We start from the raw sequence: 16390 nt of genomic DNA on the forward strand, positions 1-16390 counted from the left end.
ATTTAAAATAACATACGTTACCTTGTACTGGTATGAACAAAGGGTAAGTAGCTAACTCAAGATTATTTGAATCCTTGGCTAGGAGTTTATCTCCATCTTTCTGAACTCATGAACACTCAGTGGATTTTTCAGCCCTTAAAAGCAGCACGCAATTAAAAAAATTAACTGTTCACTTCCAATATCCAAATGGTTAATCGTCTTTTGGATTCCAAAATTTATCTCTGCTGTAACATTCAGCAAAAGGCTACACTATACACATATTAGACTAAACTATATACAGTAAAATACATACATGCCACATTTCGTGTGTTTCCCATTCAGTACACTTACCTGCATTTCCTCTTTTGTGAAACTGGCTGCTTCATCTCCCAGCTCATGTAGATACATGCAGTCTGGTTTTGGACACTGCATATTTTTTAGAAAATAACTGCAATATTTCGTTGTACCTAATGATGCCTGAAGAAAAAAAAAACAATCATTATTTAAGTACCGGAGGTTAAGAAAGCCTTTTACAGTATAAGAAAAATAAGCTGTATTTGTAAAAAAAAAAATAAATCCTTCCTAAGATTTGAAGTTCCATCATAATGCATTTTTTTAATGCTGATGGACTAGGAAGTCATTTGTAGGAAATCTATATACTTGAGGATTAGATAATTAGGATGTATTTCTATTTTCATCCAATCTAAATAAACACCAAAGTAAGAGCCTCAGTAAATATTTGCATTTATAATCCTAAGAAGCCAAATAAGTAGTTATGAGTTTGTATTACATGCAACTGGTTAATGCTTTGTAGAAGGGTCAGGAAATGAATATTAACTAGATGATTTTCTATAGCCACCAATTTGGCCAAGTCAGCCTGAACACCTGTTTAAACAGATACCAAAAGGAAAAAACTTGCATTTCCCAGGGAGCTTTTGAAAGGTCTTTGGACTGCAGAAATGCTCTGTAAAAGCAAATAATCAGGTTTCCACACTGTGCTATTAAGCTATACAGCAAAAAAGCCACTGTGGGAAGGGGGAGGTGGTACATCTCTTTCTTTGTCCCAAACTTTTGATTTAAGAAGTTACCTGCCAACCCCCTAAGACATTGCCTGCTGGAAGCTCACTGAACTTCCACATTGGAATTAATGCTAGGAAAATAGGTCAAAATCCAATACTCAATAAACTGGACATTTCTGTTCATCAACACGAGCATATCCATACAAATAAAATTTTGTACTATGCACTGATATTAGTGTCCTAGCGCATATACTTAAGAATATAAAAATATTGTCACCTTAAGTGTTCTGCCGTCTACCACCACGTTATTGACACACTGTATGGCTCTGAGAGCATCTTCTGACCGGATGTAAGTTACATATGCACTGGCACTTGGACCCTAGAAAGAAAACATACCATATTTATTTTTTTTCTCCCCCAGATATGAACATTACATTGCCTTTTTAAGCAGCTGACTTCATAAACTGGTATATTCACAGCTAGATGTTTTTAACAGGAAAACTGACAAAAATGGTAGAAATCATAAAAATTTAGATGCGATGCATAAAGAATGGGGAAAAGAAGAAATGCATCAAGATGTTGCTTGAAAGTTCTAAAAATACCTAATTAAAGTCATTTTATCCCTTAAATGCAGATTAGTGAATAAATGCCACATTGCTGCTTCTTTGAAGGTTCTCATCCTGTCTCCCAGTTTTTAATCTTTCTACATTGCATCTTGCATCCAACTGAGAGTCTGGCTGGGCAATGTCTCAGTAACTTAACAGTAATTTGATTTTTGCAATGCTGGTTTTTTTGTTTGGTTGGTTTGTGGTTTTTTTTGGTGTTTTTTTTGTTTGGTTTTGGGGAGGGGTTTATTTGGGTTTTTTTTGTTTGTTTTGTTTTTTTACTTCTCTAACCTACTGCTTAATCAGAAATAGGGAGCCCCAGACTTACCTGTGAGCCTGCATACGATGTGCTGTTATTAATGACAACTTTATGTATTTTACCGAACTTCCCAAAATATTCTGGTCGTTTCAAAACCTAGAAGAAAAGGAATTCAAAGTGGTATACTGAAAAGTTAATTCCTACAGAGTTGGACTTATTCTTGTGTGTAACTGTGCAACTAAAGTCTTTAACAAAAAACAGGTCTCCTAAAAAGAGGAAGAGAGTATGTAGGTTTAGATTTGTTTTCCAATGTAAAATATGGTTACTTGCAATAGAGTACATTGCCACTGCAGTAAAGAACTTAAATGAGGGATATTCCACATTTTATGGTGCATTTTTTTAAGTTTCTTTTGGTACTCAGATTACTCAAACCCTACCCTGGCAAGATACATCCCATTCAGTATGAAATATTCCTGTATGTATCTATTTTATAACTTGAGGAAAAAATAAAAATTACATTCATTCCTGTTTTAAAATACATAACACCCTTAAATTTGCATTCAGATATATTAAATGCTAGGAGCAAAACGTTGAATTCTGCCTCCCTCACCCCACTCCAAAGAGAAAGAGAGTAAACCAATTAGCTTGAGATAGCCTCAAGTTTTCAGAAGACCAGACAGGAACACAATATAATGACACTTCCCAGGGGCAAGAAAAAATGTTTCAGAATCAACATCATGCTGAAATGAGTGAGTGAATATCACATCCCTGAAGAAAAAAACAAAAACAAACGAAACACTCCTATCTTAGTAATAACTGATGCAGCGAAGGCCAACACACCATCTGGGGATCCTGTGCAAAGCAGAAACATTTCTAGCCTATTAAGCAACTCTGAATAGCTGTTACCTGTGTGCCTACCGAACTGCCAATGTATCGGACACATTTGGTACCAAAAGCCTTTCTTTTTCTATCCCCGTGATGGAAAAAGGTGCAGAAGTATGGACTACTCAGACTGAAGCTAGTAAGCTAAGGGTATTTCTAGTTCTAGACAATAACCAGAGAGGTTAAAAAGGGAAGATTTGTTTCCCAGCTCCATCTATATATTAACACTGGATACTACAGTTAAACTGTACTGATCCAAGAACTTCGTTTACCTAACCACCTCCTCTCCCTTCTCAAGAGAGTATCAATGTCTTCAAGATCTAACAGCATTAATCACATTTGGAACACCCTATAGAACTACAGGGCATGTTGCAGAGACCACCAGTCACTCACTGGTCTCTTCTAACTGCTCTTCATTTGACCTACACCCTCTTGAAAGACACTACACCCACCCTTGGGCATCATTCCAGAGGAGACTGACAATCTTGAGTAAAGTGGAAATTTCTTCAAGTGTTTTGCATATTACACTCCTGATAAGATACAGCAGCATGGCATTCACAATTTTCACAAGAGCATGTCAACACAAGGGGATCCACCTGTACTCCACTATGATCCACAGATCTATTTCCAGAAACAGCCGATCCCCCCTTCTAAATCATCTTTATTTGTGCAGGAGTTGTTTGCTTGCTTAAGCAGAAAACTTAAATTGAATATATTGAATGTCATTTTTTTTAGCCCATCTCTCTCTTTCAGGCTAAGTTTCTTGGAAATCAAGTCATCTTGGTGCTATATGCAATATCCAGTAAGCATATATTATCTTCTGCTGCATCAGTGACAATACTGCTACCACCAAACCTAGAACAACTCCCCCCACCCCCCCTCCTTACTACACCAATAAACTCACTAATTACTTCAAGTATTCAGTGTGGAATCATGAGGCTAAAAAAATTCACTATATATACACCATTATTTCTCTTACTCACAAATCCTCTGCCTAGTAAAAGAAACAGAATACTTTTTCGGTAATAAATATCACCAAACCAGCGTTGACAGTTGCTTGCAAATACTTGTTGCTATATTCTTGTAGAAAGTGAAGTGTTATATGCCAGATCAGTTAAACTTTTTTTTCTCTTCCCTTCATATCCCCCCCCTCTTTTCCCCCTCCATTAAAACCAGCTTTTTACATTTGTTCTTTCCCAGACTACCAAAATGCAGCTCATACTCTTGCAAGTCCTCAGAAACAGTCACTTCTATTTGAGATTTCTCCAGACAATTTGGTCTGGTCAGATGAATTTAACTTAGCACAGCAGTTTTGAAGACATCTATCTTATCCTGTAGTACCTTCCCTTCATATTCTAATTCAAGGTACTTTTATTCATTAGCACTAATTCCATTAGCCACCTGCAGCTGCCTGATGATGGAAGTAAACAAAACATTTTAAACACAACCGGTTTTCTCAAATAAAAAGCTTCTTTTTGATGATGCAGAGTAGCAAGCCAACCATTTCTGAGGTCTCCTTCTTACTAATTTTTTTCCCCTCAACTGACATCACCCTCATGCTCCTGCCTAGTTACACTTCAAGTATTAGCTTTTTTCTTCTGCCCCTACAGGTCTGTGCTACGCTTTATATTTGTACTTTATAATCCAACCAAGCTCCCGCTTTAGAATTGGTGGTGCGTGACACAGCTGTATAGTACCACCAGATCCAGCCTAGGAAAATGAGCATTTAAAAAAATCCTTAAGCTTATTTTTAGCTTCACAACAAGCCATTTTTAAACAAATACAAAGAACAATTTCCTTAACAAAAAAATAGAGCATCCGTACTCCCAAAAGCAAAGACATCAACACTTATTGAGGTTATTTTGGAGGAGGAAGCTGAGTGGGTTCCCTTAAGAGGGGGTCTCAGCAGCAGTGAACCTTTACAACGCTGCTTCATTTTGTACCCATCAGGGAGACAGACACGGGTGGGCACAAGTGTGCCCTGACAGTGCGGCAAGAGCAAAATCTAAAAAAAACTCACCTCTGGATCTGCTAGGCGCTGAGATAGCCCTACCACAAAGACAAGGTTCTTCTGTACAACCCGTACACTGGCCAAATGTTTGCGATTCTCTGATATCTTCTGTTTCCTCTCATTTTGTTTCTGTTTCTTTTCATTTTTTATCCTTTGCAGCTCTTCCTGGGAGAGTGGTTTGTACACTGCTGGATCTTCTGGATATGGCTAAATATAACAAATACCATTAAAAACAATCCATATAAGAAACAATGCATTTGAAAATCATTAATCCCGACATTTTAACACACAAATTTCTCTCTTCTGTTAATACTGCTCTGATTCTTATGGTCAGCCACATTATAGAAGTAGCATATTCAGTCCTTTGGGAAACGCAAGCATCTTGCCTATTTCCATGGAATTCTCCTATTTATAGACATAATACTGATTTGGGCAATAGCCACATTCTAACCCAGCTGCCTAGTCAGTCTGGCACTACAAGCAGCTGCAACACAACAGCCAACACATCCTGTTAAGATTTCACTAACATAGCAAAGTCGGGTGAAAGTATGTCCTGCATATTCACTTTATATTTAGTCATCTGATACAGATTTGCATACTTAAGCGTATTAACCAAAGTAAAGACCAGAAGATAAGAAATCAAAATACAAATATAATTTCAGTGGCCCACCGAGTTCAAGACAGTAATACCATTACACGGCTCAATCTTTACATGGTCAGGTTCTCCTAGTGAAGAGACAGGTTTCAGTACAGTTACCGCATACTCATTTAATAGTATTCCTGCTATGCTTGTGTACCAGTTCGAAACTTGTGTTTTGTTTTCCCTGGACAAAGGCACATTTTTAACCTCAAGATTATCATCTACAGATAACTCCGCAAACACAGACGTAACACTGTAGATTTTAATCTTAAAAGTATCTAGCAGAGGTACAAGTGTCCCCAGAGTTACCTAGAAAGATTTCTCTATTCATGCAGAATATTGCTCTAAGGGCACTATTTTAGCCTGGTCTTGTAGACTACAGCGCACTGTCCTCTGCCCCAGATTACTTCTCAAAGCAGTCCCATATTCCTTACCTGTCCCAGTTCTCTCAGACTGAGAAGTTAGATTTCACACTTTATATACAAAGCAATGCTAAGCACAGAAGCAAGTATACAAAAATATATCTCAAACAAAAAGAAGTGTTTCTAAACAGAGATGAAGTTAATTACAAGAGTACAGGAGATGTACATTAAGGTAAAGACTTAAGATAAAGAAGTTAAGCTCGCTAATATGTTGAACTAAGTTCTCTGCTTGTACTACCATAAACAAAGGTTTCAGTGTGCAAGTCCAACAAAAATGAATTTCACTTTTTCCTGACTGTCCTCTGTTAATGGCAGAATACAAAACCAGTTGTCAAACTAAATGACCTGAGAAAAATCTACAGCAGCAGATGAAAACAAGGTTTAGGTTAAAAGCATATATTCTTCATACTTGCATGATGATACTGAAAGAGGCACCATGTGCTCAGGCCTGATAGTCTCCCAAGTACATCCCCAAACAAAGTATGATCCATTTTACAGTGTAAAGAGTTTAAAGTTCAGCATCGTTATGTTATACTTGAGACAGCTTCTGAAAACATGCTGCAGTCGACTTCAGCAGATGGTATCTCATGGTTAAACACCAAGTCCTCTGGAACACGTTCTTAGACTCCCATAGGGATTTAAACTTGTAAGATACTTTAACAGTAGCCAAAGGTGCACAACTAAGTCCTTAACATGAAAACACAATAAGGACTCATGTTACCCTTGAAGAACAGTTAAAATCGTATCATTTCTTAAAAAGTTGTTGTTCACAAGTAACACTGAATACATCATACAGATTTCACAGTGTACCTGATGAACAGCAGTGACCTGTTAGTAAGGTCATTTGAGATTAGCTATAGCCAATGATTATCTTGAGTTTTCTCATATTTACACATGAGGACTTCAGAGATGCAGAATAATCCTGCAAGGCACTTCACTTATTTCAAGAGCTTCTCAAAGCCTGTGTTAGTCAATCATGTAGAAGAACTGATATTGTTTTCTTTTAGGGAAGAGAAAGACTGCTTGGCAAAGAGACAGTTAATTCAGTTACCACAGTCAAGCTGAGTTCAGGTAGGAACTGGAAGAAAACAAGTGCATCAGTATCAGGCAGATATAGATCCAAAAATAAAATGGCTTGCCCCACATCAAGTGATGTGGTATCATACCCTCAATCCATCCTTTCACAGATTAATTCCTTCTCCACATCCCATACTATGCAAGGTAAGGCTTGTGAGTGTGCTGCTCTCTGGTACTGTGCAAGAAATGAATTGATGGTTTTCAGTAGGCTCAGTAAGGCTCCTGAAGGTCCAAGAAGACTACAGCAAACAGTGCCAAAGTTCACCAGCTTCTTTCTTGCCAAGTATAGCCACACTTAGAGCACATTCTCAAAGGAGAAGCAAGTCAGACAATATGTTCCTTCTCCACACAGCTATTTGCTACTGGAGGTCCTGAACATTAGTCAGGAAACATCCCAGGTAGCTCAACCATAACCCTGAGCAGAATATTTATTTGTCCATAGCAAAACTAACAGTTTGTATTTCTACAAGAGAGCATCAGAACTGCTGGGAGGCACACAACTGAACAGCAACTTCAGAATCAGGGACGAGAAATGTCTTCCATCCCAGCAGAAAGTACGAGACTTCCTGAACAAGGATTCCAGTTGTTAAGAAGTAGCAGCAGTTGATCTGCCACCATGGATAACAGCACTTGTTTGAGCAACACGATCATCAAAAATCTCTTGCTAGATACTGTAGAGCTGTACTATATATGAAACATTTCATATATATGTTTACCACTCTTATGACACTTTTAATGCTTCTAAGGAATATGAGTAGTTGGATATCCTGACTTGCAGGACCTGTAAATGAATCTGCGTGCACCTCTTGAATCCCAAGAATAAATCAGAAACTCAATCCTAAGAAGTGATAGATTTTCCTATCTATATATAATGTGTGGCATGATGACAGATAAGATATAGTGCACATTTAAGGTGGGAGGAAGGCAAGCAAAGCACAGCACAAACATTTCAGAAGCTAATTCTAAAAAACAGTAAGAATTAGAAATCCTGTTCCTTTGAAATAAGGGCATAAAGTCAGTCTACAAAGAGGACAATAAATGATTTCATCTTCAGAGTGACTGCTTCCCACAGTGTTGAAGTTCATTAATTCAGATGATAGTTCAACTACAAACAAAACGCACGCAGGAAAGACTGGTGGCACATGGCTCTGAAAACCAAGCAAGGTGGGTTGACTGCTGGTATATCTCACAGTACCGTTTCATCTGTTTACTCTCTGTCCAACCCTACAAAACACGGGTAGGACCAAAGGTACCAGAGGCTCTCAGGACTTGCAACAGCTACAGTGGCAATGCTACTGACATGATCACTTTTTTTTGTCTGTCTTGCAAGAAACGTAAGATACTTCTTTAACTTACTATCACTGATTTCTCAGCTCATAGAGGATTTGAGATCCAAGCAAATCAGCTACATCAACTGTTATCAGCATTTACATTATTTTCGGATGCAAGACATTAAGAGATGTCACCAATTCGCTAAGTTCAGCTGACACCTTCCACTTAAGTTATACAAATCCTCTTCAGCAAAAAACATGAAAGCCACCTGAACAAGATATGCTAACATGGAAAATGACCAGATTTTGTTCACACTAACTGCAAGCTGCTAGTAGTCCTACAAGAACTTCATCGAAAGTTCAAATGTCTCTTCTGTAGTCTTGTTTCTTAAATCAGAGATGGCCCTTAATGAATTCTCAATCTTCCTGACTAAGTTTGTCTTGCCATTTAAGTTTTGTTTTCTTTCAGACTTTTTTTCCCCACATTTTCCCAATGGTTGAAAGTTGAGCTGGGATTTATCAAGCACTTTGCTTTTGTCATTCCCAGATGGGTCACATTCCTTCCACACAATGGATATATGAACATTTCCCAGTTGTTGCCTTGCTATCGAATAGGTTCTGAAATGAGAAACAGAGAAAGTCAATAAGGTTTATGCATAGTATACACCATACTACTCACACCAAGAATAAAAGAATAGCAATTCCCTATGTATTCCTAAATATCAATTGCTGCACCAAACTACTCAGTTGTTGGATTAAAAGCACCAGGGGAAACAACTGACATTTGGAGACTGTGCATTAAGACCACGTGTTCCTTTTACACAGAAGCAACAGTAGGAGAAACATGGACAAAAACATGCTTAAAACACGTTAGTTTCTTGGTCATAAATGTAGCAGTTTATCATTTCTCTCCATCTCTAATACAAGGTGCTAGGAGGACTAAAGCTCACTAAGTCAGGGAACTGGAGAACAAGGCAAAGCCACACCACAGGAGCAGTGGTGTATAAAGTTATATTATTTGATGGAAGGGCAGAGCAATTAAGAAATGTGAAGGAGTTAGGCCTTTTTATTGTTGGATTTAAAAATTGCAACAACTGACACTGAAAAAAAACCACTGCAAAGGTAAAAATCATTGGCTTTACAACCAGAACCAGTGACTCTGGTGACCTGTAAACCAGCTTTTGGCTACAGAAGTCTCTTTTGAGGATAGCATATTTTCAGTCTAATTTGACTAGTTACCAGCTAATTCACTCACAGTTACAAAATCAGTTGACTGGAAAAAAGAGGAAGGCTTGCTTAGCATCTTACAATTGCGTACACCTACAATTCTGAAGGGCATCAGGAACTCAAAGTACGTCAGTTCTATTTTTTAAAGAAGTACTTTTTGTAATTAATGAATTAAAAAGAAAAAATTTCCAAGTCTATTTCAGAAGATTCGGACAAAGTTTAGAAAGCTTTTAATGTGTTAAGACTAACAAGTACTACTTTCCAACAAACATTCAAGTTAAATTCATGCCAGCAGCTTACTTTCACAAATCAAAACAGAGCAAATGTTTGTCTACTGCTGTTACTAACAGGATGAAACTTAAGACACTAACTCAATTGACTGCAACCACGTGAACATACTCTGCACGTGCAAATGTCAAGCTATGCAACAGATCAAGTATGTAGAAGTATTTTCTCCTTGGTAGAAAAAATTGCAAGCTAACATCTTTTCAGTTAGAAGTAAATTAGAGAAGCTTAGGAAAATAATGGTATACATGCAATGCACAGTTAAGATCTATCAAACTAATGGCATAGGCACCACTATAGTGTATAGCAAAACTATTTTATCACAGACTTCCAAAATCTCCCCCAAACCTTTCAACAAAAATCCCTAGCTAGGGAACTTCTTCATTGCTCCCTCCACAGACTAGTGATCAAACCACTGGATAATTCACACTGCATTTAATACCATCGGCACAAATTGCAGTTTTCATATTATGTATGTTACGCACAATTACATAATAATGTTTACTCATGGTCCATTTTGCAGTAAGTATCCTGCATTGGTATACACATTATAAACATGATGTAGCTGTTGAAACCATAGTACCTACTATCAACTTTCCTGTAAAAACTCTGTTGCTTTGCCATTTCCTGCCCTTCAGCATTTAAGTGGTCACAACCAATGCACACCATAGTAGATGTGAATTTGAAAACTACTTAGATCTCTTCCCCAGAAACCTTACTACACACAGACAGGAAATCTTTAGACACACTGCACATACCTGGTTTGGAAGGCCCAGCACACTTCAAAAGCTGGCTTCTTCAGACTTATTTGATGCTGCCATCAAACGTGTAGCTCGAAATGATTTATTCCCAAGACCCTGATGCAGTCTCTGTGCCACAATGTCTTTGTCTATGCCACGAAAAAAACTCCTCCATGCAAGTCTCCTACAATCCAGTGATATAGCTGCAACCCCACTCAAGAACATCTTGCAATCCAAGGACGAAGAAGGTATCAAGAACATACTTGTGTATTCTGAATTGTATCATCCATTGTGAAAGAAGAGGTCTCCTTCCTCTCCTGGAAGGGTCAGTACGCTTCATTCTGATTGTAGCACTCATTCTAGCTTTCCTCCCGAAACTGTTTTTCGGAGCAAACTGTATCCAATTCGGCAAAACATTTGCACATCCACTCACAGGCCAGATGATTCCACATTAAGAAGTTCAGCTGTGGCATTATCCATATTTCAAAGAATTCAGACACCCAGAAGCAGTGAATAGCATGCTGCTTCTGTGATTTTTTCAGATATATTCCACAAACTTCCAATAATGAGCAGCAGAGATGAATCAAATAGTTGTTGGCAAGAAGTAGTGTAATAAATCCAGGTAAACGAAGGAAGTTACACAGACAAGGAAAACCCAGAAATCTTGTGTCGTACCAGAAAAGTAGAAATTTGCTTGTACTATGAAAACTACTACACAGCATGTGTCATCTATGGCAGGTATCACATGCAGAGACTGATTTGGCAGATGATGGGTGGATCTTCCTCATAGAACATACAGCTCAAATATCACAGCAAGTTTGCACAATTTGTTAACAAACTTATGTTGCTGTGGGATAGCCTTCAGGCTTGCAGCGGCATCCAAACATAGGTTAGCACTGACAGCTCTAGTGTAGCCAAAGCCAAAGAGCAGCAAGAAAATATGACTGGAAGTGCTTATAGAAAGCTCTGGCAGTGAATAAAGATAGTGAGACCAAGATTACTTGGGGTCCGAAAAGGGAGCTGTAATACAAGACAGGAAGCCAACAAAGGCAAAAACTGAGGATAGGATCACGATTAAGTAGCATGAAAAAGAGGGGACATAAGTAGCTGTGATTACAAAAAGATGACAGCCAGGCAAGAAAGTTACAATCAAGAGAAGTCGTTAAAGAGAAGAAGCTATTGAGAAAGAATTTTATTAAACACTGAAGATACGGAAATAATGAGGTTAAGCAAAATACTAAAAGGAGGAGGAAAATAATTTAAAGGGAAAAGCACACAACTTAGTGAAGCTGGAGTTTATAGTTGTGGCCAACAAAAGTGTCAGCCAAGCATCAATTAAGAGACAGGGAGAAATTAAGCACGACTCTCAAAGTACTACCTTTAAGCATTTGACAACAAGATGGGAATACTAGACAGACAGACTTAGCCTAGATTTTGAAATGCTTTAAAATTTTAACACCACTTAATATATTTTCCAAAGGTTTTACATGTTTAGCGTCCAGAAAAATACAGATTAAAAGCTCCAGTGCCACAAACAAAACAAGCAGGTGCTTTATAAGCTTGCCTCAGACAGCTCTGCTAGTTTAGCTGAACCTTGGCCCTTAGCAAACCCCTGATGCCGGAATCCTTACTGTCCTTCCTGTAAAGACTTTGTCAATGCATGAGCACCCCAACTCAAAAGGATTTATTTTTTTTTTGGCAGTTCTCCCAGCATCAGTACACCTTGGTTCTGATCCACAGCTTCCCCTATTAATCCAGTTCTGAATTTAACAAACCAAGACTAGTCGTTGCACTACAGCTTCGACACATATGCAGATAGAATCTGAAAGATCCAACACCTCACCCTCGATCTAGGCCATGACTAGACGAATGTCTCCCCGAAGGAAAAGGATGTCTTTGGTACCCACACAATGCAAGAGCCTTGTGATATTTGCAAGACAAGCCGCTGTTCCAGGATATTTACCTTTCTGCAAGCAGGACAAAGTCCATTCTCATCAGTGCGGATACGATGCCAACAGAAACGACAGATTTGGTAGCCACAGGTGCAAGGGAAGAAGTTGATGTCATCAATTTCCAGAGGCTCCATGCAAAGGGGGCATTCCACAGGGTCTTCCTTAGCATCAGGGCTGCGAGACATCTTTATATGTTCGCAGAGCAGCAAAAGTTTATAATAACTTAATAGACCACGAAGGCCAGCACTTGAAGGTCTGCAAGAGAGGAAGGGGGGGCGGGGGGGGGGACCGATTAGTACTTTTGACAGCTTTTAATATTTCAGTTCTTCAGCGCTTTCCTTCTCCTCACACAAATTATCTACTAAACACATGAGTTAATCCCTAATAAACTTGAGTGTCTCTTCCTGCTTATGAGTCACACAAGTAATATGAAAGATGGTACTGGTGAGGTACCTCCCTATCCGGATAGGCAAGCACTTCTTTGGCTGTTCACTGCCTACTTGGGTTTCAAACTGTACAGTTGCAAAGAAACGATTTACAGTGTACACCATACATTGCTTCTGAGTTCTGCCAGCTCCTTTAACTATTGCTTTCTTGAAATCTTCTACAAATCCAAAGTCAAATCCTTGAATGTATGTTTAAGATCACATTTAAGATCAATTTATTCCTTAGCTCAGAGACTTGGAACAAGCAGAGATTTGGAACATTTAGGACATCCATTCACACTTTTCAACAGAGTTACAGAACTATCAAACAAAAACAAGGAAAGCTTCTTACTCAGGAGGATTCATTTCTTTGTCCATCTTATTTTTTGGTCCAGAGACTGATCGCCAAGATCAGCCTTAGGGCTATAGTATTAGCCAAGATTTGTCAGATACACAGCTTTCTACATGTGTCAGACAACTTTCATCAAGTCATTTATGCTTTTCATCAGCATCCACTTCACACCAAAGCCAAAATATATGCAACTGAAAAAAAACTAAGTTTTAACTTGGAGTGCAGCCACAATAAGGTATTTCCAGATCAGAATTTTGAAGGGAACCAAAAGTCAGGTCACCATTTTCATAACACATTTCTTGAACTCAGTCATTTGAGTATGCTTCCATTCTGTCAGTTTAAGACTGCAGCACAAGAAAGTTACTTGCAGACACAAAACAAGGCACACAGTCATCACTGAGATATTAAATTAGTTTGGAATTTTTCTTCTTTCTTACTTAAGTACTACTTAATTAAGTATCAGTCTGGATATCTGAAGTTGTATCTAATCTCAGCAAGCTGTCTTGACCTGCTGCATGAGACATGCATGTAGATGGGACAGAATTAAAGGGTAACAGTAGAATTTTTAGGTGGACCTTTTGGAGAGGAAGGGAAAGAAAGAAAATAAAAGAACTAGAAACCCATTGAAAACCACTGAAAAACATGTGACCAGAACTGATAGTTAATAAGGTCATACTACCTGTAACAAAGTACACCACTTCTTTACAAATAAATGAGCTCAAAAGTTTTTAAAAATTCCAAAATTCTTTTTACAATATGCCTTTCCCAAAGCATCAGTCATGCAGTTATAATTTAACCACACGCACAAACACACACACAATCTGGACTCCCCTCTACTTTCCCAGTGAGTTTTCTGTTTCATTTCTAGCCAGAAATGTACTAGATAGTGTACTATCCAATCTTTCTCCGGGCTTTTAGGATCAAGTCCAGAAACAAATTCTCACATTCACCCACTTGAAGAAGAGTGACAATTACTCCTGTCCTTGGAAATAAGATGAGTGTTTTGAGATCAAACCCTTGCTCACAGATTTCTGTATGTTGTAGTGTTAGCCTTACATGTCTTTGGTTTGATACTTTAACCACCACAAGAAAACAGTCCTGTTTACAATCTCCCACACTCTAAACCATACTTTCTTGCATGAAGTCTATCTTCTAAAGCCCAGGAGGTTCCAGCTCAAGTTGGGACTCCCACCTTAGAGGGCAAGATCTGTTTAGCATCAGTCCACAATGCTTGTCCCTGTCCTGCACATCTCTTCAGGCACAGAAACTCCCACGCAAGTGGCCAGGAGAGAACCCTGAAGAGGAACAGCATACACGCACAGAACCAAAGCACCATTCAAATACACAGCAGAGAGAATAGAGCTTTGTACAGGAACGGTCACGTTGCACTTAGGTTAACCTGTGTTCACAGGCTGATACCAGAAGCCTAGACTAGCTGCACTTCTGACTAGTTTGGTAGGGAGTATAGCCTCTAGGCACAATGTGCAGTTCTGGTGAACATATACCACTGCTCTAGAGAGAAGCTGTTCCACGGCATGCTCACATAAAAGGATGAGAGAATGAATTTTAGATGCAGTAAGCATAATTTCTCTATATGGCAAGTACCAGCAACAATACTGTTCTCTTTCTGACCTTCACAATGATTAAAATAAAAAAGTTAAGCTCCTGCAATAATACAGCAGCTTTTACTTCATTATCTATATTTTCCTTAGTGCTATATTTACAATCATTGACAGGCTCAAAACCAGGTTCTAGGACTTTACCAGTGTTTTCTACAGAGAACACTAGCAGAATGTGACCTGAAGGAAGGAAAGGATTAGTTTGTTTGGGAGCTTTGTCTTGTTTTTAAGAACACATTCCCACTGGCTGAAGAGTAGGAGGGACTATTAAAAGGCCACAGCACATTATTTAACTGCTTATTATGCAGATAACACATTTCTACAGCAACCCTTACAATTCCTGTAAACTTTTCACACTTGTATAGCAGCAAAACCACCTCAACATGAAAGCAACTTTAAATCCAAGCACAGGATAAACTGAACAGATTTTGTTCAGTTTAGATTTGGATTTGACTTTGTCACAGATCTCCAAACAACAGGTCAGTAAGCAGACAGCATACTCCCTTCGACTGTGTGCTCATTCCACCACATGTTCAGCAGCTTTGAGCCTACTGACACACATCTAAATAAAGCTATGCTAGCAATAGTGAAGCTGTAATTAAAAGTACAGTTTTGAAGAACCTTCAGCCACCACAGTAAAACTACTGAATTATGAAGTTACTATTTGGAATTTCTGCTAAGAAATGTCATCAGCTCACGTGGAAACAGTGTGACATATTAGCTAGTGCCTCTGGGATATGCAGACCAGCTCTAACAAAACTGCAACATGATTTAACATTTATGAGTTGTTTAAGTTCAGCAGCTGCCCGTAATAATGCCAATAGCTTGCTTCAGTCAGTAAATGGCCCACTATTTTACAACAAGGAGTAAAGAGTAGCTGTATGCCATGTTTCTTGAAACAAAGTAAGAGGCAATATTTATTCACTTGGGAAAAGACCATTGAAGCATTCCATTTAGAGTTTCTCCACTGAAGCATGTCTCCATTTCAGGAGGGTTTACACGCCAGGGTCTGCGTCTCAACTCTGTATCAGAACATGGCTTGTTTTTTCAAAAGCAGAGTAACATCCATAGTAAGGCATCATTAATGCCTTGTTCATATAGCGCTACCAAGGAACAGAGTAACTAGTCAGCTCTAAGGCTATTCCAAACAATTCAACATTAATGTCACAGGAAAAGTAACACAGTAATGGCAAAAAAGCTGTGTTTAACCCAGAATATTTGGTCTTTGGGATCAAGTTCAAAGAGACTAAGTTAATAGCATCTCAGGAGAGAAGGAAGAAGGTTGCACACATGTACACATGCGATACAAGCAGCTAGAATTTGTCCGTACACTTTCCAAAACGCCGACAACTGCAGTTAAACAGGGCTCCAACAGCTCCACATCCTGTTTACAGGAGACTCTGCCAAGCGTCCATGCACACAGGGATGGAGCAGAGCTGGACAGTGTCCAGCAGCATCTTTTAGATTTAGTGAATTCGTAATAAGTAATAAACAAAATATAGAAATGTGTCATTTTATGTCTTATCCCTTCCACTATACCAACCGGTAAGTTCCTCTCTTTTCCAAACACATATGCAAAATGAAAAAAAAGATAATTTTTCATTAACTTTTAAAAGTGCTTACTT

The 16390-nt window shown here is 38.5% G+C and overlaps 1 protein-coding gene across 5 annotated transcripts in view; it reads right to left on the reverse strand.

Annotated features, from left to right (window-relative positions):
• CNOT4 (CCR4-NOT transcription complex, subunit 4) overlaps nucleotides 1-12619 on the reverse strand; it is a 44995-nt gene extending 32376 nt beyond the window's left edge. For 2 of the 5 annotated variants that reach the window (XM_009708111.1, XM_009708113.1), the window contains exons 1-5: nucleotides 12381-12619; nucleotides 4765-4962; nucleotides 1932-2018; nucleotides 1276-1377; nucleotides 331-456 (exon numbers count right to left, since the gene is read on the reverse strand). In XM_009708111.1, coding sequence (XP_009706413.1) covers nucleotides 331-456; nucleotides 1276-1377; nucleotides 1932-2018; nucleotides 4765-4962; nucleotides 12381-12554 — 687 coding nt within the window. In that variant the 5' untranslated portion in view covers nucleotides 12555-12619. The remainder of the gene's footprint in view (nucleotides 1-330; nucleotides 457-1275; nucleotides 1378-1931; nucleotides 2019-4764; nucleotides 4963-12380) is intronic. The other 3 variants (XM_009708110.1, XM_009708112.1, XM_009708109.1) reach the window with 2 other exon arrangements.
• Between the last annotated feature and the right edge of the window lie 3771 nt (nucleotides 12620-16390).

This window comes from Cariama cristata, unplaced genomic scaffold (assembly GCF_000690535.1).
Source record: "Cariama cristata isolate BGI_N322 unplaced genomic scaffold, ASM69053v1 scaffold29979, whole genome shotgun sequence".
NCBI classification, from domain to species: domain Eukaryota; kingdom Metazoa; phylum Chordata; class Aves; order Cariamiformes; family Cariamidae; genus Cariama; species Cariama cristata.